We start from the raw sequence: 26,626 nt of genomic DNA, 5'->3' as shown, positions 1-26,626 counted from the left end.
AAATCCATATCTTGACATATCATCAGTGAAGGTGATGAAGTAAGAATATCCACCTCTAGCTTGAATTTTCATGGGCCCACAAATATCTGTATGAATTAGTCCCAATAATTCAGAAGCTCTTTCTCCACTTCCAATAAATGGAGATTTGGTCAATTTTACTTTGAGACAAGATTCACAAGTTGGATATGATTCAAAATAATACTTATCAAGGTACCCTTCCTTGTACAACTTGTTAATTCTTTTCTCTCCAATATGACCAAGCCTACAATGCCAAAGGTATGTATGATTTACTTGATCATCTCTTTTCCTTTTAAGACTAGAAACATGCATAATCGAATTAGCATTCACATTAGGTAAGACATAAACATCATTTTGGAGATAGCCATTCACATATAAATCATCACCATAATAAATAGAGCAAATACCATTTCAAGTGTTTCTGATAAACCTTGGTGCCTTGAACATCATTCTCTGGTGAGATTATCTTTGCAGGATTATCGATCACATCAATGAGCTTTTCATGCATGAGAACAATTCTCAAATTTCTATACCAGTTATCAAAGTTTGGTCCTACCAACTTGTTGGTCTCAAGTATTTCACACAGTGATATAACAGACATATAGAGAAATCTAAAATATGGAAATGAAAAGGAAATAATATAAAAACATATTTACATATATATCATAAAGACATGGACTTTTATCTAAATGATATTTTCACTAATTATTTTAAACTATTTACCCTCATTATAGTTTAAGAAATCTCTATTTCTTTTAGTGGAGTAAAGGAATCCTTTAACAATATGTATGAGCCCCTTGGATGTCAAGTCGTTTCTCACGTATATTTTAAAGGTAGGTACTCTTACCAATTGTATCCCCATACAATATCCTTAAATAGCTCTATGTCAAATAGTTCCCGGGTAGTCAGGTCGATCCTATTTGCATAGTTGAGTTCAACCATCATGAAAGCAAAGAACTTATTAATTGTTATACTCCCCCGGGTAGTCCAGGCGTCTAGTGTAAAATTAAATAATTCTTCCAATCCATATATATAATGCAATAAATAATTTTAACATATTCTCGAACTATAAGTCTCCTGGTTGTCAGGCCGCTCCTTATAAACAAGAAATAAAATAAATTATTTATTTTGATGGATAGCTTTACAATAAAATATCTTATATTTTATTATTTAAGAACTCAAATTTTAGTAAGAGGGAATTGTTACTAAAATATTTTTTAATAACATAAAGATCAAATCTTTTATAGCATGTGAATTTAGTTCAAGTTCTCTACATGCTTAGTCCTAAATTAATTTACATCACATGTAATAAATAATTCAAAATTATGTAATGAACAAGCACGTGACATAAAAACGAAATTCAACATTTTCTATCATGTTTATCTTATATGTCACATAAAATAATTCATGCTAGAATATTATTATTAATTTATATCTCATAAACTAATAATAATTAAAATAATTGTATAATCTAATAACCTATTATAGATTACCATCGTATCTTGTACGAAATTTTAAATTCAAGTTACGAACTATCTCAATAGTTTAACTTATATGAATACGTATTTTATTCACAATAAAATAATATCAATCCATATGCATTCAAACAATTTGACTATTGCACAAGACACATGTATTAAGGTTTGAACTCTTCAAATATAATCTTAAAATATTTGGTGAATAAATTTTAGACACAATAAACCACGGCTCTAATACCACTGTAGGATTGCATAGAGGTGTTCATAACAGGCTGCGGAAGACAATAACAATCCTAGGCAGAACTTTTTGTGTTTAAAATTTATTTTGCATGTCAAAGATCGGATCTAAGACGTACCTGGTGAAGAGAGTCTCGTTTTAAATTTTTTCGATAGTGCGAAGATTCTATGCGTATCCACACCGAGACTGATCCTTGCTATCAACTCTTTGATCAATGAAATCCCGCGAAAAACTTGAATGAAAATATTGTGTTGAAATTTTTCTCAAAAATCTCAACTCAAAGGTAGAAGAACAAGAAATAATTTTCTTGTACTAGTATTTTCTATCTTGGCTTTGTATTGCATTATTACTTTCTCAAAGCAATTTTCTTCTCAAGAATAACTCTCTTGATTTTTACATGACTTTACAATATGTATAAGATCTATATCTTCCTTATTCTTAATTAGGACTCTGATCACGCCCAACTATGCCTTATAAAAAGGACTAAGCGGTCGTTGCAAATATATTCCAGTTAACAAGTCCGGAGCCGAATCCCACAGGGAATTAACCTATTAAGCATAACTACTAGACTCGCACAAATTCACGCAATCAATATCCAGGAATATTTAAATAACCAATTGGATGTTTACTAACTAAATATCACGTAATGAATTTGCAGTAATTAATAACTAACTACGAACAGGTTGTAGACAATAATTGGAATGATCTAAGGTTATGATTTCCCCTATTGTCGGAATCCTTTCCGCTACGTTTCCTATAAATTTGCCTAAGTTTCTCTACCGATCATGAGCTCTCTGAGTGTCATAATTCTCTCCCGAGTAACTACTACAATTTACTAGACATATTCTTCCGAATTACGCTATCTAGCACTAAGTTATGGCTCACTCGGATCGCGCCAAGGTTTCATTATTCCTATTCCCACCTTTTAACCCTCCGTATTGATCCCTCATATACGTTAGGAGTGATGTTGTTCAACAACTACCTAAATATGCACTCTCTTCTGAGTAATACACACTAAATAGGCATAGTTGATTGAGAGCTCTTCAACCAACTACAATAATAACGTAGTTGAACAAATAGAGAAAATACTACGACAAATCTATATTAACGTAACAGGAAAATCATCCTCCGATAGGTTCCATCAAAACCCTAGATTAAGAGTTTAGCTACTCATACTCATAGTAACAATATCCAAAGTATTTTGCATAAATAAATTACAAAGTAAAGATGAAAGAATGTAGAAATCGATGATCCTATCTCCCAACTGGTGTTCCACGAGCTATTCTTGCCTCCCGCTGTCCAAAAGCTCCTTCAAAAGTGGTGTTTAATGTCTACTTATACGTGTAGGAAAAGACCTAAACGACATAGCCCTAGTCCTAGTCAAACAGGGAGACAAAATAAGCCTTCAAAATCCGAATCAAGCTCGCCTCAGACCACGCCTCGCGAGGCTCAACACCGTGCGGCGCCAGCTCCGACGCGAGCTCAAGCTCGCCTCACCCTTCGCGATGCCTGCTCTTATACGAGCTCAGAGGCTCGCTTCCATGCGAGATCAAAGGGTCACCTCGCGAGCTTCTTCATCTTTTCACCGCTTAATGCATTCTTTCTTCTTTCCACAATTTTCGAGCACACTTTATTCTTTAAATCTTCCTTTTGCTCTAATTTCATCTCCAATTCACCTATACATAAAATAAACTCCATTACGCGCAAATAAAGTGTAGTTTAATATTAAATCACATAAAATGCAAGGTAATTAATGTACTAAAATATGGAATTATAGCCACACATCAATATCCCACACTTAAACATTGCTCGTCCTCGAGCAATCAAATTACACTTATAGACGCGACCTTTTTAATCAATTCCCTTAACTTATCACACCATGAATCTTTCAAATAGACTAAGCACAAAGGTGTAACATCCTCACCTTAAGATTTGACTCACAAATACTATGCCTTATTCACAATTCACTTACTTACTCTAACATGGAGGTCTATGACATTACCTTTCTGTAACGACCCGACCGGTCGTTTTGAGCCCTATTGTGTTGATCGGTGGTTTGAGGCCATTGGTAGCTTCAATTCGGGTATTATGACTTGTACGCGTGGTCGGAATTGAATTCGAAAGTTCAGAGTTGATTTGGAAAGAAAACTCTCATGTCGGAAGCTTTAAGTTGGAAGAATTGACTAAGGTTAGATTTTTTAGTAAATAACCTCGGAATCGGGATTTGAAGGTTCCAAAAGGTTCGTATGATGATTTTGGACTTGGGCGTATGTCCGGGTCAAATATTGGATGATCCGGGAACGTTTCGGCACCTATTATGGAAGTTGGGCATTTTTAGAAGGATTTCTTAAATTTGAGTTGAAGTGCATTTCAATGTTATCAATGTCCTTTTGGGATTACGGACCTGGGAATAGCTCCGTATGGTGATTCTTGTGTTGGGAGCGCATCCGGAAGTAGATTTGGAGGTCCGTAGGTCATTTTGGGATCATTTGGCGAAAGTTGAAAATTTGGATAATTTTGAGAAGTTTGACCGGGAGTGGACTTTTTAATATCAGGGTCGGATTTCGATTGCGGAAGTTGGAGTAGGTCCGTAATATAAATTATGACTTGTGTGTAAAATGTGAGGTCAATCGGACGTGATTTGATAGGTTTCGGCATCGAATGTAGAAGTTTGAAGTTCCAAAGTTCACTAAACTTGAATTAGGGTGCGATTCCTGATTTCGATGTTGTTTGATGTGATTTGAGGCCTCGAGCAGGTCCGTGTTATGTTATGAGGCTGGTTTGTATGATTTGGACGGGGTCCCGGAGATCTCGGGTGTGTTACGGGGTGGTTTCGGACCAAATTGGATTTGTTTGGAACTGCTGAATTCTGGTGTCTGGTTTCCTTCTTCGCGAACGCGAAGGAAGTCCCGCGTTCGTGAAGAAGAAATTTTGGGAGTGATAGATTTGGACATCGCGAACGTGAAGGAGGACTCGTGAACGCGGAGAGGTGCCTGAGGAGCCTACGCGAACGCGTAGAAGGAAATGGTGGAGTTGGGCCTGAGGTCGCTTGGCCTTCACAAAAGCGAAGGAGCAGGTCAGCTGGTCATCGTGAACACGACGAGGAAGTCGCAAACGCGAAGAGGAAATGTTGGGGCAAGTACATTTGGCCTTCGCGAACACGAGGCATAGGTCGCGAACGCGATGAAGAATGGGGTCTGGACAGATTGTTTTAATTCGGGGATTTCGCCCATTTCACTCATTTCTCCCTTGGTATGGGCGATTTTGGAGAGGTTTCAATGGGAGATGTTCGTCATCCATGTCATGGTAAGTGATTCTCACCTATTGCAAGTTAAATACTTGGATTTTTTATGGATATAAACATGAAAATTTGTTGAAATTTGAAATTTTAAGAGGAAAACCTATAATTTGGTATTTGTGGATTTTGACCACGAATTTGGGCATGGAATTTGAAATGAACTATATATTTGAGTTCGTGAGGTTATGGGTAAAGTTTATCTTCGAAAATTTTCGGAATTCGCGCACGTGGGCCCGAGGGTTGCTTTATCGATTTTTCGAGCGGAGTTAGAAATTGTTATAAATTAATTAATTATGAATAGTAGAGCATATTTTGATTGGGTTGAAACTTATTTGACTAGTTTTGGAGCGACGGGCGTCGGTTTGAGGTGTTAGAAAGGCTTTGGAGCTGGTTATGGAATTTCGGAGCGAGGTAAGTCTCCTTTCTAACCTTGTAAGAGGGAATTAACCCCATAGGTGAACTAAATTATTGTGTGCTTCTATTTGTGGGGGCTACGTACGCACGAGGTGACGAGAGTCTGTGCGTAGCTACTAGCTATGCCTATGTTCGGGTAGTTTTAGGCTCACATCATACCTTGTTGATATTGTTATTGATTTATGTTTAATTGTTTGCCTCGAGAGGGAGCGAGATTGAGTTTGCTTATTAAATGTTTTGAAAGGAGTTGAAATTGAAGAACTTAAGATTTAAAAAGGTTTCATTTGAACTTCGTAATTTCTAAAAGAATTGAGGAATACCATAATAGCTTAAGAAATCTATGTGTAACCGCATCGCATGTTTGTTTTGCGAGCGGGGTAATTTCCTTAAAAAGCTACAAGCTTAATTTCCCTCATTTTGAAAAGAATCAAGAAAGAGATAGGATTTTTAATGTTAAATTATATTTGACCGCGTCGCAAGTATGATCCGCGAGTGGGGAGATCTCCTTAAATATATATTTGACCGCTTCGCAAGTATGATTCGCGAGCAGGGTATTTCATTCTACCACTCTTCTGGGATCGGGTTGTTCGCCTCGACAGGATTTATGTACCACACTCTCATGGGAGCGGGCCGTTCGCCTCGACAGGTTAATAGATGCATCTACGGTTCGTGCTGTTTGACCCTCGGTAGTGCACAATTTACTTTTATGTTAGATCGGGTCGTACGCCTCGGCATTTCCAATATATATTATCCTCATGGAATCGTGCGAAATATTGACAAGAAGTCGGTGTATCTGAGGTTTTTTTTTCGTGATTTAAATTATGACCACCTCTTTGATGAAATCCACCATCTCTATATATACTCCGGTTACATAGGGAACATGCTAGTTGAGAGCTCGAGTAAAATTGTAAAGAGGGGAATTATGCCACGTAATTTACACATGTTTATTTCATATATTTACTAGGTTTAATATCTATTCACTTCTTTACTGTAACTGATATTAATTATAGCCCATAGTAAGTGTTCGAGTAGAACCCTCGTCACTACTTCTTCGAAGTTAGGCGGGATACTTACTGGGTACGCGTTGGTTTACATACTCATGCTACACTTGCTGCACATTTTTGTGCAGGTACACATATGTTTAGCGGCCTTGTGGGCGCAGAGGCGCGATTATGGCGGGGACTTAGGTGAGCTGCATTCTATACGATGATCCGCAGCCAGCAGAGTCTCCTTCAGAGTATTGTATTTTCTTTCCTGTCCAAATTGTATTACGGACAGTTATTGTATTTTATTTTAAATTTCTAGAAAAGGCTCATGCACTTGTGACACCGGGTTCTGGGATGATTATGGGATGTTCAGTATTGAAATTGGAAAAACATTGTTATTTATTCTGTAAATTCATCCTTTACTAGATAAATTGAAGTAAATTTACGATTTCAAAAATATTAAAATGAGAATTTAATTAACTATTTAGTTGTTGCTTGCCTGACAGTGGTGTCCGGCGCCATCGTGACCTTTAACGTATTTTGGGCCGTGACACTTTCCTTTATGAATCACGTGCCCTCACCCAACAAAGAGCTTAGTTCCACACACAATGAATTTTAAGAATGTAAGAACTCAAAATAGGAAAAATTCACTCGCTCTCAGAAATAACATTCATATGCCACAAATGATGCACCATAGGCTTGCCCGTAGTGTAATACTTTACTAATCGAGCACATTCAGTCTAGGATCAAGTAGGACTTTAATTGGTTGTAATATAGGATGCAGGCCGGGTAGGATACATTTGGATATAAGTGACTACACCTCCCTTAAGCACTTTAATATATATATACCTTAACACTCAAGCTCATACTTATGTCAAACCAAAACTCCACCTTTACTTCAATGTATATTACCCCATGCTCCTTTAAGCACAATTACATCACTAGCCACCACCATCAAGAATTATTTTTTCATACCATACAACTATATATATATATTTTTTTATTTTTCTTTCAATCCAAGTGGCTTTTATTGATATATATATATATTTTCAAAACGGTTCACCTTTCTCCGTATTCCATTTGTTCCACTCAAAATTCAAACCACCACCCCACACTTTAGCTTTTACATAATTCATCACAATTCAAGTGCTCATGCGAGGTGACAAGGTTCAAATATATGATCAATTCAAACAAAGGGTAAAGCTTGTAATGTGGTTACCAAAGAAACAGGATTACAGGCTCAAAGGGGTTAACTACGTTATATGACATTTAGGAAGGTAAACTATATATATCCGGCTTAACAAAAAATGCCTATATCACTTTCCAGACTGAACAAGACAACTATTTTGCTTCGCACACACACGGGGCAAGTTCTAGACATCAAATGCAATGCACCCAATTACACACAAACCTCACAAACACATGGCACATAACTCACTCATGATTGGATTCATCAAGACACTCTAGTCAAAGTAGTTAAGCAAATTTAAGATTATACAATTTAAGGTACTTATACAAGAGTCAAAAACTGAGCCTAAGTGTCACAACCAAAGTACTCACTATTCTCAAGGCATAACAAAGTCAAGAGATATTGCTTCAATTCAATTCATAGCCCAGTGGTTTCTACTCCTAAAACTTAAAACTAACTACACCCGATTCAACTAAAAACCCTTGAAAAAGAACCGCGGTACAAAGAAAAACCATGGGGGAATTCCTACACTACCTACAAGAAAATCTTTTTTTTCTTTTTTCTTTAGACTTAATTCCCTCAAAAAAACTGTCTAGGAGATCCGTCGTTGGGAAGAGTCCAATTTTTCTACTTAGCATTCTTTTTTTTAAAGGCTAAGACGACCTAACTAAAATAATATAACTAAAACAAGATTAATATTTACAAGTTACCACCCCATATTTATTTTTCATGCAATGTCCTCAGTGCATACACAAACTGACAAAACAAGAAAACAAATGAGTAGGATGTAGGAAAACTCCCTGATCAAGCCACGTCATCGCCATCCTCCTCTGAGGCTGCCCACTCCTCATCTTGTGCTTCCTCCTCCTCCTCATCATCATCATCATCGTCATCTGACTACTCCAGCTCAGCCTTGAACTGCTCAGGTGTGTTGACATCCTCATCGTCTGGGAGTCTGTATCCATCACCAAGCCCAACCAGCTGCTGAGCATGAGCATTGAGCGGGAACCGCTCACCCAATATGTCTCCTTTGTAGTGGCTGGCCTTCCCACGACCTGAAGCTGCAAATCCATCATCCCATATAAATGGGCCATAAAGCGGTCATCGCGAGCATTGCACTCGGCACCTGTCATTGTTGGCATAGCAGTCACCTCCTTAACCCGGATACTTGTAATGTCCATTAGTCTTAGGGGCTTATCAATGATGTGATCGAACGCTGGCTCCTCCTCAACCTCTTCGTGTCTCAAGAACTGAGTTAACATATTTTCAAATGGCATTCGATTGATCCTCTTACTAGGTCTTACTAGAGACATCTGGTAGCGGATCAAATGACCCACATTCACCCTCTGACCCTTCATGAGGAAATATAGCACACACGTCCTCTCACAGCTAATAAGAATGTCATGATTACAAGGTAAGAGCCGTGTATTAATCAGTTTCAGCCATACTTGAGCCTATGCCCTCATCTTCTTCTTGGGGAATTTCCTGTACCAATTTGTTTTCTTATCCCGAACCTAAGCTGCCACAGAATTGACACCACAAAGAGTGTTTCTCAGCTCTCGATATGTAGGACAGGCGATGAAGTAGTCCAATGGCTCCTGAGGCACATCCGGAGCACCTAGGAAATTACATATTGCCGTGGCTGAAAAATCTATCAACCGTCCATGAATCGGCACCAGTTGTTCAGGATCCTTTGGATCAAACCCAGCATAGAATTCCCAAACCAGATTGAGATTTATTTCCCCTGTATTTTTTAACACATAACACAACACCAACTCATAGATGCCTCTCCAAATCGCTTGGTACTTGGCTTGCAGGCGACGCTCATGAATAGCAACTTCTGGATGTACATGTTTTGGCCTACAACACCTGTACCAATCCTTAGTGTGTGTGGGTATGCTTTAGAGTCCAAACTCCCGCTGTCCTTGAGGTTGTGGACAAGTGGCTGCGATAGTTGCCACGACTTACAGTCCTTCACCTAGACTGGAAGTAGCTCCCCCCCTCCCCCCCCTCCCGCCTTTTCTCTTCTTCGGGGGAGGTACGGAAGTAGCCTTAGCTTTAGACGGAGCCGTAGATGTGGCTTTGCCTTTACCGGTGTCTTTTCTTGGAGGCATATTCGTACCTACACAAGTGAGCATGAATCAGTTTAAGCTGCATTGCAACATGTCAAAACATGGTCTTGCCACCCCATGCTTAAGAGTTTAACATATGATTATCAACAATTTCCGAGGTTACTCAGACTTCACCTCATCGTTTCTTATTATGAGAATCAAACAATGACACATGGGTGCTTCCTCCAATTTCGAAACATCGGGCTACCGGTGAGCCACCCCACACTTAAGATTTTAAAGTGGTGCATGACTACATAGCACTAGTCTGATAATCCCGGAGACTCGGGCTCCAATAGGGACAAAGAATGCCTTTGAGGCATTATAACAAACACTTAGCATGCACTAGTGCCATGGGAGTGCTTGTAGGGGTGAGCGATTGCCTCACCCTCCCAAATCGGCTTGGGAGTTCTGTGCTACCACTTGTTCATACAATAGCAACACCATTCCTATGGGGGGTTAGGGCACACAAACACATTGTTACAATGAAGAACAACCCCAAATTTTGTGTCTAATGTCATCAATTCACCCAACTCGAAATTGCCCAGAGAAAAGAGATAGAAATCTTACCGTAGATGTTTAAGAGGAGGTATTTGCCCTTGAATTGTTGTTGCAAGTAAAGGAAATAGCAGAAGATTGCTTGTCTTCAATGGGGTTGTGAGGGAAGGGTTTTGGCTGAGTTCTTGAGTATGTTTTGTGAGCAATGGGGCTTGGGCGTTTATTTCCCTTGCAAGGCGAGCTCCCACGCGAGACGCATCTCGCCTTACCCCTCGGGGGGCGAGATCCCACGCCAGATTACCATCAGGCTAACGCTTGGACCAGCTCGCTTGGGACCAGTCGATGTGCAGTGCATTGTACGTCTTGCCGAAATTACTACAAGCATGTTAGTAGCTAAAAAAACGAAAAGAAAAATTCTAACTACACTAAAACTCAACTACGAATACAAAATTACAATGGGTTGCCTTCCATGAAGCGCCTGATTTAACGTCGCGGCATGACGCAAGCAATCGACTTAAGGCTCGCTCAGCATTGGTGGCTCTAGAAAATGAATCACCGACACTACTTTTGTGTCATCCATGCCCAAATAATGTTTTAACCTGTGCCCATTGACTCTGAACTTGCGAGAGACATCTTCTGAAACAATCTCTACGGCTTCAGTGGGATGAATCTCTAGCACACAAAATGGTCCTGGCCATATTGACTTCAATTTGCCCGGAAACAACCTCAATCTCCAATTGAATAACACTACCACATCTCCCGCTTAAAATTTCACTCAAGAATATTTTTGTCATGCACTAGTTTCATTCTTTCCTTGTATAACCTTGTACTCTCAAAAGCATGGTAAAGAAACTCGTCAAGTTCATGCAGCTCTGTGACTTTACTAGTTCCAGTGGCCTCCACGTCCAGATTTAATTGTCGCAATGCCCAGAAGGCTTTATGCTCTAACTCCACCGGCAAGCGACATGCCTTTCTAAACACCAATTTATATGGAGACATACCAATCGGAGTTTTGAATGCAGTGTGGTAAGCCTATAGCACATCATCCAATTTTCTCGCCCAATAAGTCCGAGTAGCATTTACAGTTTTGGTCCAGAAATACATGCGACAATCACGGAAAATATTTTTCGTCTGCACAGAAGACAAGTCATAGGGAACAATACCGCTTGCTAGGTAACTTGCAATATATGCATACCATGGTGTATCCTCGAGGCTCTTGCTAAGAGTTGTTCATCTGGGAAAGTCTCCATGATCTCCTTCACCTCAACCTTCTTCTCCGCTCCTTCAAGCCTAGACAAATGATCAGCAACTTAATTTTTTGTTCCCTTGCGGTCCCGGATTTCCAAGTCAAACTCTTGTAGCAGTAGCACCCATCGAATTAGGTGCAGCTTTGACTCCTTTTCACAATTAGGTACCTGAGGGCAGCATGGTCAGTATAAACAATTACCTTTGAGCCTATCAGGTATGACCTGAATTTATCAAATGCGAACACCACAGATGGCATCTCTTTCTCTGTCACTGTGTAGTTCAGTTGGGCGTCGCTCAAGGTTCTACTTTCATAGTAGATCAGATGCATGACTTTATCTTTTCGCTGCCCAAGAACTGCTCCCACAGCATGGTCACTTGCATCGCACATCAACTCGAAAGGTTGCCCCCAGTCGGGGGCCACTATGATTGGTACAGTCACCAGTTTCTTCTTCAACTCCTTAAATGCTACCCTGCAGTCATCAGAAAACACAAAAGGGTGATCTTTTTCAAGCAGTTTACACAAGGGGTTAGCAATTTTGGAGAAATCTTTTATAAACTGCCAGTAGAAACCGGCGTGGCCGAGGAAACTTCTTATTGCTTTGACGGAAGTGGGTGGTGGTAGATTTTCTATCACATCAACCTTTACACGGTCCACCTCAATGCCCTTACTTGACACTAGATTCCCCAAGACTATACCTTCATGTACCATGAAATGGCACTTTTCCCAATTGAGAACCAGATTAGTCTCCACACATCTTTTCAAAACTCTTTTCAGATTCTTTAGGCAATCATCGAATGAGTCTCCCACCACTGAGAAATCATCCATGAAGACCTCCATTATGTCTTCTACCATATATGTGAAGATGGCTATCATGCACCTTTGAAATATGACGGGTGCATTGCATAGGCCGAACGATATTCTCCGGAAAGCGTAGACGCCACATGGACAGGTGAATGACATTTTCTCTCTATCTTTCGGGGCAATAGAGATCTGATTATACCCCGAGTATCCATCCAGAAAGCAGAAGTGGGACCTCCCAGGCAATCTATATAGCATTTGATCAATGAACGGCAAGGGAAAATGGTCTTTTCGTGTGGCCTTGTTCAATTTTCTATAGTCCATACAAATTCGCCATCCCGTGACTGTTTTTATTGATATCAACTCGTTGTTCTCATTTTGCACTACAGTCATTCCACATTTCTTTGGCACATATTGGACTGGGATGATCCAGTTGCTGTCAGAGATGAGGAAAATGATCCCCGCATCTAATCACTTTATCACCTCCTTTTTTACAACTTCTTTCATATTGGGGTTCAGCCTTCTTTGATGTTCTCTGGAAGGTTTGTGGCCATCTTCCAGTAAAATCTTATGCATATAGAAGGTCGGGCTGATACCCTTTATGTTTGCAATGGTCCAACCAATTGTAGTTTTGCACTCTATCAATACCTGCAAAAGTTGTTCTTCCTGCACATCTAACAAACCAGATGAGATAATAACAGGTAAAGTTGAGTTAGGTCCCATGAAATCATACCTGAGATGAGGTGGTAGCGGCTTTAGTTCCAACTGTGGTGGCTCTTCGATCGATGGCTTAGCTGGAGGAGTCTTTCTTTCTTCTAAGTGCAAAGACTCAATTTCGAGCTCTCTTTTCCAGAACCCTTGGCCTTCAAGAGCCAGAACCCACTCCGCCAAGTCCTCTCCATTTACTTCTTCTAAGTTCGTGAGACAGGCTGCTATAGGGTCTTTAGCGTTCAGAGTCTCATCTTCCTCCTCCAAAATTACATCCACAACTTTTATGAGAGAGCAGTTAGCAAATTCACTTGGTCGCCGTATAGACTTCTGCACATTGAATGTTATCACTTCATCATTCAGTCTCCTTTTTAGCTCTCCAGTTTCACAATCAATCAATGCTCTCCCAGTGGCCAAGAATGGTCTTCCCAAAATTATGGGAATCTCCTCGTCAACCCGACAGTCCAGAATGACAAAATCTGTTGGAAACACAAACTTTTCAACCTGCACTAGTACATCATAAAGGATACTTGATGGCCTCTTCACTGTCCGGTCGGCTAGCTGTAGTAACATGGATGTGGGTCTTGTTCTTTCAATGCCTAACATTTTTGTAGATAGCCAAGAGCATCAAGTTTATTCTTTCCCCCCAAATCACACAATGCTTTAGCAAAAGCATAGCTGCCTATTGTGCATGGAATTGTGAAACTCCCCGAGTCTAACAACTTCTCAGCTACGGATCTCGTCACTACTGTACTACAGGTCTGGGTTAGTGTAATAGTGGCCAAGTCTTGAAAGTCGAACTTGCGAGACATCAAATCCTTCATCATTTTGGCATACCCAGGCATCTCCCTCAAAGTGTCAATCAGTGGAATGTTCACCTGGATTTGTTTCAACATCTCCATGAATTTCTTATACTTCTCATCCTTCTGATATTTAGCCAATCTCTGTGGGAATGGTGCTGGAGGTCGCTTCCTTCCTGTGATTTGAGTTTTATCTTTCTCAGGCACTGCTTCTACTGTCGTTTCTTGTGCCACCTCAGTCTCCTTTGCAACCTCTTTTTTTTTTCTTGTGCCCTCTTGTGCATGTTGAACCGTCACCTCAGTAAACCCTGTTGAATCATCTACCTCAATGGGTACTGGCACAAGTGTTTCAGTTGGTCGGCTTTCGCGAGCAATTTCTTGCTCAAGATCTAGGTCTCTACCATTTCTTAGACTCACGGCCATAAGTTGTTTCGGGCCCTGCTCTTTTGGATTGACTTGTGTGTCGGCCGGTAATGTCCCTTGGGGATGGTTATTTAGAGCCATCGAAATATATCCTAATTGAATCTCAATGCCTTTTATTGCTGATTCATGTGCGTCCACTCTCTCTTGCATTTTTTCATTGGACCCAATCAGTTGTTGCAACATTCCTTTAATTTCAGAGAACCCATCTTCTTGCCTTATTATTTGCTGTTGTTGAGGTTGTTGATAAGCTAGCTGCTGATTTTGCTGGTTGTATCCCTGTTGCCTTTGGTAAGGCACAACTTGACCCTGTAGTCGCATAGTTCCAGGATTGCTGCTATTATTGTACTATTGTTGTGCTGGTCTATATTGCTGATTCTGTTGCCCCCAATTCTGACCACCTTGCCTCTGTCCTCCATAGTTGGCCACATAGTTCATATCTTCCTAATAGTGCTGGTTGTCACTTTTCGTACTCCAGAAGCATGCATATGGTTGGTTAATGCATGGTGTACATAAGCCCCCATTAGTCGCATCAACTATGTGTACATGCTGCTTCTGGCCTGATTCATCGATCTTTTTGGTGAGGATACTCATTTGCTTCATCAGAGTGGCCATATTTTTGGCTATGGAGTTGTCTGGGTCCAAAGCCACAGAGTGAACTACAAGAGTGATCGTAGGGTCTCTTGTCATCCATCCTGAGTTTTGAGCCATTTTATCAAGTAGGATCTTGCATTCTCTGAATGATTTGCTCAAAAATGCTCTACCCGCTGAAGCATCAACATTGGCCTTTAAGTTGTCTGCCAATCCCATGTAGAACCTATGCCCCAACATCTAATCTGGAATGCCATGATTTGGACACTTAACCAGCATACCCTTGAACCTTTCCTATGTTTCTTGTAGTCTTTTTGTTGGTCTCTGTCTGTAGCTCAATATCTCATCAATTTGTTTGGCAGTCTTATTGGGTGGGTAAAACTTGTTCACAAATTGCTTAACTAATTCTTCCCAAGTTGTGATGGGGTTTATGGGGAGTGAATTAAGCCAAGTCTGAGCCTCTCCCGTCACCGAGAATGGGAACAGTAACAACTTTATTGCTTCAGGTGTCACATTAGGTTGCCTTTGCATGACTTATATCGACAGAAAATTTTTCAGATGCTGCTGAGGATCTTCAACGTAAGACCCTGAGAACAGTCCCTTGTTCTGCAACAAATGTAGCATGTTGTTTGTGATTTTAAAAGATTCCACTTGTATCTGAGGGACTGCAATTTCAGTTGCCAGATTTTCGGCGGTGGGTTATGCCCAATAATACAATGCTACTTCTGGCACAAGAGGCACCACACCCTGATTGTTCGGGTCATTCGCATTGTTTCTGTTGTTTGGATTTTCTATTACATCATCCATGTCTGGTTCGATTCGTTCTGTTGAGTTCTGTTGTTGTTTGTCCTTCTTGTTTGCATGATTCAGTGCCTTGAAAAAAATTTTAGGATCTGATAATGCTTCAAACAATTCACTAGTTCTTGATGAGTTTCTAGGCATGCACCTGTACCACCCAAGACTACAAACGTTAGAATTTCAATGTATTTAGTTTAAAATGAAGAAAAATGACTACACTAAGAATTCTAGCACTTCTTTAGCTGTAATTAATAACATCGTTAGTTCCCAGCAACGGCGCCAAAATTTGATCATGCCCAACTATACCTTATAAAAAGGACTAAGCGGTCGTTGCAAATATATTCCGGTTAACAAGTTCGGAGTCGAATCCCACAGGGAATTAACCTATTAAGCATAGCTACTAGACTCGCACAAATTCACGCAATCAATATCCAGAAATATTTAAATAACAAATTAGATGTTTACTAACTAAATATCACGTAATGAATTTGCAGTAATTAATAACTAACTACGAACATGTTGTAGACAAGAATTGGAATGATCTAAGGTTCTAATTTCTCCTATTATCGGAATCCTTTCCGCTACGTTTCCTATACATTTGCCTAAGTTTTCTCTACCGATCATGAGCTCTCTGAGTGTCGTAATTCTCTCCCGAGTAACTACCACAATTTACTAGATATATTCTTCCTAATTACACTAGCTAGCACTAAGTTACGGCTCACTCGGATCGCACCAAGGTTTCGTTATTCCTAATCACACCTTTAAACCCTCCGTATTGATCCATCATATATGTTAGGAGTGATGTTCAACAACTACCTAAATATGCACTCTCTTCTGAGTAATACATACTAAATAGGCACAGTCGATTGAGTGCTCTTCAACCAACCACAATAATAAAGTAGTTGAACAAATAGAGAAAATACTACGGCAAATCTGTATTAACGTAACAGAAAAATCATCCTCCAATAGTTTTCATCAAAACCCTAAATTACGAGTTTAGCTACTCATACTCATAGTAACAATATCCCAAGTATTTTGCATAAATAAATTACAAAGTAAAGATGAAAGAATGTAGAAATCGATGATTCTATCTCCCAACTGGTGTTCCACGAGCTATTCTTGCCTCCTGTTGTCCAAAAACTCCTTCAAAAGTGGTATTTAATGTCTATTTATACGTGTAGGAAAAGACCTAAACGACATAGCCCTAGTCCTAGTCAAACAGGGAGACGAAATAAGCCTTCAAAATCCGGATCAGGCTCGCCTAAGACCATGCCTCGCGAGGCTCCACGCGAGATGAACCTCGCCTAACACCGTGCGGCGCCAGCTCCCACGCGAGCTCAAGCTCGCCTCACCCTTCGCGACGCCTGCTCTTACGCGAGCTCAGAGGCTCACGTCGCCAGCTTCCACGCGAGATCAAAGGGTCGCCTCTTCATCGTTTCACTGCTTAATGCATTCTTTCTTCTTTCCACAGTTTTCGAGCACACTTTATTCTTTAAATCTTCCTTTTGCTCTAATTTCATCTCCAATTCACCTACGCATAAAATAGACTCCATTACGCGCAAATAAAGTGTAGTTTAACATTAAAGCACATAAAATGCAAGATAATTAATGTACTAAAATATGGAATTATAGCCACACATTAGACTCACATATATATACACACATAATTTCCATTGAAAAATACAAATCACATGCTTTATGGTAAATATTTAAAAAATATGTAACTCATTAATGAAATTCAATTCTAAATTGAATTCTACAACATAGTCATACTTTTAAATTTAGTCATACTTTTAAAATAAAAACATATAACTTTTATGGAATTCAATTCTAAATTGAATTCTACAACTTAGTCAACATTTTAAAATAAAAATTTGTAACTCATTTATGAAATTCATATACACAAATATTAATTATAATTATCAAGTGTATATATATATATATATATATATATATATATATATATATATATATATATATATATATCAACCAAGAGATGTAATTTAATTTTCTTATTTAAAATAGAAAACTTCAACTTGTCCACAATATTAATTATATCCTATGTGCTAGCAAAGAATATAATAATATTTCATTTAGACTAATAACTAAATTTATTTGACTAATTAAATTCTATAATTTAATTATCAAATAATAAAGTAATTAATCCTTTAGCAAAGATCAGAACACTCGTTAGTGTGCGACCCCATAGGTTCAATACTAAACCGGTAGTAAATTGATCACATCAATATATTAATCAAGGGTGGCGTCTAGCAACACTCCTTACCGACCGGATAGCATGAAGTATACAATTTACTCTCAAGAACCTGTAGAAGAATAATGTATTAATTCCTTCTGTCCTTATAGCTCTGGGTCACCCTAAGATATGGTTCAACTGTCAAATCCTAATAGGCGGCCGACTATGTGTTCATGTCAAAAATAATCGACCATTAAATGACCTAAGAAACTCTTTTCTTCTTTCATTCAATCGCCTTGGCCAAGGTCTTAATTTGGTCGGTTATAATTTATGACAACATGGAGCTTAAACTCATTACCAAGAGTTGGCAGATTCCATCTTGATCAATCACTAATTTTACAAGTATTTAATCGTACCCAATATCCTTTCAACTATCTCCCTAGGGATGGTGTCTAGTATCAAAGCACAATAAATAACTTGTCAATTACTATGATGGTATCAGGTCAAAGGAAACTCTTACATTACATTCTTCAAGAGAATATCATATTGACAGTTTTTGGTAATTCTAACCATTAGGAATTATCTAATGAATCGGTTCAATGATTATATCTCTATATGCATCATCTATTTATGTTATTTAGTTAATGAGATCAACTAAACTTTATCCCATAAAGACTATCACATAAATATTGATCTAACCGGATTAATAATCCTACGATCAAGAACAAAATTTAGGTTAAATTGTAAGAGACTTTACTCTCATTATCATGACTCCATCATGATGATAAATCTCAAAATTTAATCAAGGACCTTATTAAATTAATCAAGCAATTAATAATAATTATGATAAATGAATATCAAATGCCATATATTTTTATATCAAATAACATTCACAAAAATATGTTCAAATCATCAAATATGAGATCAAATCTAGGGCATGTAAAAAATTTATTTATTTTTTAGAGCATAAAGAAGAGGCCGAATATATTACCTGTTACGTTGTCATTTATTTATGCCTAAAGAGGAACCTAAGAACTTATTTATTGGACGATCACAGCTAAACAGTCCAGTAAACTATATATAGCTCAACAAAGTGGATAGGTATGTGTACCAAGAAATACAACTTGTCAAGATTTGTTTACATAATTAGCAACTTTATAACACACACTTTTCAGCCAAGGCAATGAGGAAGGCTTTCTTCACTTTTATTTGCTTGGTTTGTCTGATTCTCAGCGCAATTGGTATTTCTCTCCTCTGTTCCTCTCCCATTTTGAAATAGAAATCCCAATAAAGTACATGGCCCAAAGTAATCAAGTAGATAAGATGATAATCAATCTAGTATCTGGTTATACATTTCTAGTATCTTTTTTTGGGAAACTGTAACAAGGGTAATCAACCAAATAGAATACTAGCAAACTTACTTGGTATCCATAACAAAGATTTCGCGGCATTTGCTACTGTTAGGGTCCAGCATACTTAACGGAGCCACAGTTCACCACAACGGCAATTATGTCTGTTTAACATTTATTGTATGTGTTTATAATTTAAATCAATATGCACAGTCCCAAAATGTAAGAATAAAAACAAATTTAGATGTCACAAGTAACTATGTGTAAAATAAGGGTTACCAAATTCTGTATTATGCTGTTGATAGTGAAGATCTGAAAAAGGTACAGTATTCAACTTTGTCGGAGGAGGAAGCGGTGGGTCTTCTATATTGTCCTCTTTCACCTCTTCGACAATGGTAAATCTATCGATAACCCATTCGAAATGGTTGATAGGTACTCCGTAGGGTAAAGGGACCCTCACTTTTGCAGTAGATATCAAGTAAGTACAGAACGGGGTGAACTTGTCGGCATACTTTTCTATGTCTTCCACGTATAAAATAACGGCGACATACAAATACAGAGTATTGAAACATTAAGATAGTCAACAAGTACAGTATGAGCAGCCTTAAACTCATCAAACACAAGTGATAACTAATATGTACAGAAATTGTAATTTGTAGAGCGCTGGAAAAAAGGGGCCCGTGGAAAGTTTGTCTCTAGATTGTGTGAACCAATTCGAAAGCGGAATTTTATTTTTGTTGCAAATGAATAAGACATGCATACAAGATTATTTTTTTTGGGTGTTTTACTGATTGAATATGATCTTGCATTCACTTATATGATGTACTTGTATATATGTACCTTCATTTTAGCTTACAGCATTCTAAACTTTGGTTCTCGAAGTGCAAATGGAAAATATTAGGAGCAAGATAGAAAGTATTAGGACATGAAATGTAGCTTTTGGTTGTTTTATCAATTTGGTTAAAGGGGATCGTCGGCTTAGCCACTATTTTTATTGTTAATTATAAGCTCTTAACTGCTAGAGGTAATGACAATCTTTATCTTTGCCATGTTTCTGGACTGTAGCGACAAATTTTTCTTAAGCATTTTATTAGTGGATCAACCTTTAATCTTGATGAGTTGAAACTTTATCTCCATATCAATTTTTGACCTCAAATTCGCCTTATGTATTATAGCTTTTCTACCTACTTGTCAATGTGCCAAAACTTTTTTGAATATATCAAATGAAGATACTGTTCTCAAGAAGATATACGAAGTAGAAGATAGCATAATCCGACATACTTCAATTCTTAGTTTCCGATACTGAAAATGCATAGTTTAGTACTCGAAACATCTACAGCAAGTAGTAAACAAAGTTAACCTCAAAGGACCTCAATTACACTCGGGGGCGGAGCCAGCCTTTTGGCTACGGATTCGGCCGAACTCAGTAACTTTGATCCAAACCTTATATTTGTCTTAAGAAATAATTAAATATGCACAAATTATTAAGTTAGAAACCAGTAACTTAAAAGAACTTGAATCCTGAACCCATAAATTTCAAATCCTAGTTCCGCCTCTTGGGTGCCTTGAATAGCACTAATATTATCAATCGGTTACTACCTAAAAGCTGCAACTTTAACTCCTCAAAGGTTTTAAAGACCCAAAAAAAGGAGCCCACTACTCAAATAAATCAGCTCCAAATTTACCAGGATAAATAATGAGTGAATACGAATTATTATCAGCCATAGAGCTGCAACTTTAACTTGGTAGGATTTAAAGACAAACGAAATGAATACTCCTACTTAAAATATTTCAGCCTAAACTTAGCAGAATGACTATGAAATGACACTCCTGTATCACGTAATGTTATCAACCATTTACTTACAAACTCCAGCTTTAACTCAACAACGTTTAAAGACAAAACAGAATGAAGACCAGTAATGGTTGATAACAATTAACACTATAGATCAAGAATATGCAAACGTCAATGTTAGATTCTAGCTAGCTAACGAGAGAAGTAGAGAAATGAAGAGGAAGAAAAGTGCAATCTGTATTGTCTAAGAGAGAGGTCGTTCAATCCAATGTCTTATAGCGCTAATGTGCACTAACCAATTGACAGCACATAGCCACCTGTCAAATAACCCAACTAACTACTTAACTAATATTGTAACTAATTCAAAGACCCCTTATACTTATATTGTGTACACTTTAATACCCTATATCCCAAGACTCCCCCTCAGGCTGGAGAGTGAAATACATTGAACACTCCTAGCTTGGAGAGAAGGAAACAGTGCTGAGCAACACCAAGTCCTTTTGTCATGATGTCAGCCAACTGAAGCTTTGTTGAAACATGATGAGGTGCGAGCAGTCCATTTTTTTATTTTCTCCCGAACAAAGTGGCAATCTATCTCGATGTGTTTTGTTCTTTCATGAAAGATAGGATTTGATGCAATTTGGAGAGTAGCTTTGCTATCACAATAAAGATAAACTGGTTGATTCAATGCAACATTCAATTCTTGTAATAGGCCAACTATCCAAGTAACCTCAGCTGCTACTGCTGCAAGACTTCTATATTCAGCTTCAGTTGAGCTACGACTTATAGTTTGCTGCTTCTTGGACTTCCAAGATAGCAAAGAGTCCCCCGGTTTTATAACGTATCCAGTGATCGACCTACGTGTATTTGGGTATGCTGCCCAATCAGAATCACAGTAGGCAAAGAGATGAGAGATAGGACCTCTTTTGAGAAAGACACCTAGTCCAGGTGAGCGTTTGATGTATCTCACTACTCTAAGTGCAGCATCCAAGTGATACTGTTTAGGACGTTGCATGAGCTGACTTAACACTTGCACAACAAAGCAAATGTCAGGTCGTGTGATGGTCAAATAAAGCAATTACCCACTAGCCTTTGGTAACATGTTATATCTTGTAATTATTCATCTCTATTGTGTCCTACATGTTTGTCATACTATGTGGTAGTCAGTTTCTGATTTAGCTCAATAGGAGTAGAAGCAGGTTTTGCTGCAGCTAGCCCTGTGGTGGAAATCAACTCTAGTGCATATTTTCTTTGGTTTAACAACAGACCCTTATCTGATCTCATCACTTCTATGCCTAAGAAATATCTGAGTTCCCCCAAATCCTTGAATTTAAATTTGGTGCGCAATGTACTCTTAGCCTCTTCCACAAGGGACATGTTGCTATAAGTGATTAAAAGATCATCAACATACACTAAGATAACAACAATGTCATGTGTTGTTTGCTTAGTAAATAAAGAGTGATCATATGCACTCTGTTGATATTTTGCTCCTACTAAAGTATATGTAAGCTTAATGTTCCATTATCTTGAAGCCTGTTTTAGGCCATAGAGTGATTTCAATAATCTGCAAGTTTTATTCTCCCCTTGGCTTTGGAAACCGTGTGGAAAGACCATGTATACTTCCTCATATAGATCACCTTGCAGGAATGCATTGTTGACATCCATTTGGTAGAGGATCCATCCCTTTGAGGTTGCTATGCTAAGGACAGTTCTCACAGTTACCATTTTGGGAACTGGTGAGAATGTCTCATGATAGTCCAACCCTTCTTGTTGAGTGCATCCTTTTGCGACCAGTCGTGCCTTAAACCTCTCAACCTCTCTATTTGACTTATATTTGATCTTAAATACCCACTTAGAACCAATTGGCTTCTTCCCTTATGGCAAGTCTACCACCTGCCAGGTGTGATTTTTTTCAAGTGCCTTAATCTCCTGTCCATAGCTTCTATCTACCTTGGGTCATGTGCAGCTTCCTTAAAAGATTGTGGCTCGGTTAAGACGGAAAAAACACTGAGATATGACTGATATGTAGGATATAGGTTATCATAGGAGATTGCATTAGAAATTGAGTAGAGATTGTTAGCGTGTGTCTTAACAGTGGTGATGTAGTCCTTAAGCCAAATGGAAAGTTTTCCTTGTCGACAAGACTTCCTAGTCTCTACTTCTGCAGATGCTAGTTGTGGATGCATCTCCATTGCACCTGCTTCTTCTGTTATTTCTAAGAGAGGTTCCCGAACTTCTGTTGTCTCAGCTGCTTGTTCAAAAATAGAATTTTTATTTATTAGGGCTGCATTCTCATGTTCTCCACCATATACTACATGGTCTATGACTGTTGCATCACTTGTATTTTCCACTTCTGTAGCAGTATTGTCATCAAATGGCAACTGCATGTCCTGGGGTGTAGTTGGAATTACAGTTGCATGTGGTTGCTGCACATCTCCTGCTGCAAATGAATATTGAGAAGTGAAGAAATCCTTTAAACCATTTGAATCTGTAGTACTGTCAAAAATAAAAATCTCCTCTTTGAACAACACATCTTTGCTAATAAATATACTCCCATTCTCTAGATCATATAGCCTATAACCCTTTTGAGTTTCTGAGTATCCAATAAGAACAACATTTCTAGCCTTGACTGTGAATTTATCACCTTTAGGTAGGTTACTTGTATAGTATAAGCAACCAAATACCCTTAAGTGATCTACTTTAACTGGCTTTCCATACAACAACTCATAAGGTGATTTACCTTGCTATACACTGATGGGCAACTTGTTTATCAAGTACACTGTAGTTCTTACACAATCACCCCAGAACCTCCTAGGAACTGAGCTTTGAAACTTTAAGGCTCTTGCAACCTCCAATATATGCATATGCTTTCGTTCAACCACCCCATTTTATTGTGGGGTGTATGGACAACTACTCTGGTGTATAATCCCAAGAGAAGCAAACAAGGTATTGCATTGAGAATTGAAGAACTCAATACCATTATCCGATCTAACAACCTTCACAGCGGTTTCAAACTGAGTCTTTATCATTGCAAGGAAGTTCTTTATTATAATAACTACTTCACATTTAGATTGTATTAAGCATACCCAAATAAATCTGCTATAATTATCTACTATTGTAATAAAGTAAAGCTTCTTGTCATATGTAGGTACCTTATGAGGTACCCAAACATCCATGTGTACAAGCTGGAAATAACTATTTGACCCGGTGCTACTAACAAGAAATTGTAATCGACATTGCCTTGCTAAAGGGCACACTTCACAATTGTCCTGCACTCTAGTATGTATCTTATTCTTCAACTCTGAAATATGTTGCATAGACTTTGCTGATGTTGCACAAATGCCATAATCTTGTTTCTCCATTTTCCTTCAGAAAACTTGCTGCTATTATTGGCAAATTCTCTTTTATCAGGTACAATCCATTATTTTCTCTACCAATCCCCATCACCTTGCCATTGTAAAGCCCCTGAAATATATAAAATTCGTGGTAAAAGCCAACTGAGCAACACAACTGTCTAGTGAGTTTTGATACTGATAATAGATTAAATTTAAAGTCTGGCACATATATGACTCCTTCAATAGTTTTATCCCCTAAGACTACTGCATCTCATGTATGTGTTATGTCTGCCTTATTGCCTGTTGGTAACTGTACTCCATCTGTTTTATGATCTGTCCTTTTAAGATAATCTAAAACACTCTTGCAATGTGTTACATGGTGAGTTGCACCTGAGTCCACTATCCAAACATGATCACTAGCAGCTATATTTGTCATTAAAGTGATAATACGTGCAATGTTTGTGGAACAATCATTTGTGGTGGTTTTGTGCAACAAATTCACCAATTGTTTGTATTAGTCTTCAGTAAAGAAATTTCCTTGTGTGGGCAGCATAGGTGCCTGCTTTTCCTCACTGGTGGTTGAATTATTCACATAGGTCCTGCCTCCTAAGTTTTGACCCTTCTTCTTGCTTTTGAAATCTGGTGGATACCCCACTATCTTGTAATAATTTTTCTTGAGGTGTCCTTTATAACCACAATAATCACAAACTAATCCTGGCCTCCTAGGTCTGAATTCATGAATTTTTTCTGCTATCATTGTGAATGGATCCTTTAGTGTGTTTGTGACCCCTAGGGTTCTTTGGCTTTCTTCTTGTGTGACTATTGCGTAGGCTTCATTCACAGTGATTACAAGTCTTTTAGCTAAAACATTACTTCGAATATTACCATAACTTTCATTCAATCCCATGAGAAACTGCAATAGACGTATGTTCTTCAAAAGCTCTACAGAAGGTCTGGTTCTTCATAATCACATAAGGCTAGAGGCGCTATTACATCTAATTCATCCCATAGATCCTTCATCTTAGAATAGTAACTAGTAACCGAGTCAGTTCCCTGTCTCAAAGTCGCAATAGCAATCCAAATATGATAAATTCTTGTTAGATTTGATCTATCAAATCTCTCCTGAAAATCAGCCCACACCTTCTTTGCATTTGATGCATACACGATGCTAGGCATCAATTCATTAGAAACAGTACTACCAATCCATGAGAGAACAATTATATTGCATTTCTCCTATTGCTCTGTTAATTCGCCTTTGTACATGCCTTTCACACAAGATCCATCCACAAATCCAAGCTTGCTCTTTCCCCGGAGTGCCAATTTCATCGCCCTGCACCACAGTGCGTAGTTTTCTGGACCTGTGAGCTTGAGCAGAATTAAGACGAGTCCTGGAGCATCTAAAGCTTGCAAAAATAGTGGATGATTATGATCTAGTGAACTGACTTCGTTATCCGCCATGGATGTTAGAAATTGAGCTCAAAATCGTAGAATCCCTTAGCTCTGAACTTTGCCGGAAAACCTTGAATATTGCTGGAAATCGATCGGAATTACAGTCCTTGCGATGACCGCTCTGATACCATGTTAGATTCTAGATAACGAGAGAAACAGAGAAATGAAGAGGAAGAAAAGTTCAATCTGTATTGTCTAAGAGAGAGGTCGTTCAATCCAATGTCTTATAGTGCTAATGTGCACTAACTAATTGACAGCACATAGCCAGCTGTCAAATAAACGAACTAACTACTTAACTGATATTGTAACTAATTCAAAGACCCCTTATACTTTTATTGTATACACTTTAATACCTTATATCCCAAGAGTCAAACAGCTACAATACCATGAATATTTGATGACATTAATAATAATTATTTCTATATTGAAGATCATGAGTCAGTTTTCCAAGTCTAAGCAAGGTAGTAAATAAAATTAACCTCAAAGGATCTCAAATTATCAGGATGAATAATAACTTGAATACGATGTATGATTGCCAAAGGACACTCACGTATTAGCTACTCGTATTATTTTCAACCAACTGCCTAAGAGGTTCCAAGGACAACAATATGGTTTCAATAATCTCTCAGTTATGAAAGTGCAAGTTTAGTACTTAGATGAAACAGATACAATTAATCCTTCAGCAATCAACTTAATATATAAAAATGTACTTGATCAATTTACACAAGGAAAACAATATGGTTTCAATAATCTCTCAATCGCGGAAGGATGACTATGAAATAACACTCCTACAGTTGACGAAAAGGTCTAAAGTGTTAACTTATTGAATAAAATCAGTCACGAAGAGTCTTTCAACTAAGAGGGCATTTCAAATTAAAAGGAAACATATTTCTATGAGTATCTACTTTCAGAGAGC

The 26,626-nt window shown here is 38.3% G+C and overlaps 2 protein-coding genes across 2 annotated transcripts; both read right to left on the bottom strand.

The window, feature by feature from the left end:
• Positions 1-22,078: 22,078 nt before the first annotated feature.
• Positions 22,079-24,697, bottom strand: LOC138904466 (uncharacterized). The gene is made up of 4 exons (XM_070192964.1): positions 24,554-24,697; positions 24,248-24,391; positions 22,877-23,670; positions 22,079-22,307 (listed from the first exon to the last, which is right to left on the bottom strand). Exons 1-4 carry the CDS (start codon positions 24,695-24,697, stop codon positions 22,079-22,081), a joined length of 1,311 nt encoding a protein of 436 aa, XP_070049065.1.
• Positions 24,698-24,775: 78 nt separating this feature from the next.
• LOC138904465 (uncharacterized) lies at positions 24,776-25,719 on the bottom strand. The gene is made up of 3 exons (XM_070192963.1): positions 25,523-25,719; positions 25,255-25,456; positions 24,776-25,174 (listed from the first exon to the last, which is right to left on the bottom strand). Exons 1-3 carry the CDS (start codon positions 25,717-25,719, stop codon positions 24,776-24,778), a joined length of 798 nt encoding a protein of 265 aa, XP_070049064.1.
• Between the last annotated feature and the right edge of the window lie 907 nt (positions 25,720-26,626).

This window comes from Nicotiana tomentosiformis, chromosome 2 (genome assembly GCF_000390325.3).
Source record: "Nicotiana tomentosiformis chromosome 2, ASM39032v3, whole genome shotgun sequence".
NCBI classification, from domain to species: Eukaryota; Viridiplantae; Streptophyta; class Magnoliopsida; order Solanales; family Solanaceae; genus Nicotiana; species Nicotiana tomentosiformis.
This window is presented reverse-complemented; position numbering and strand designations above follow the sequence as displayed.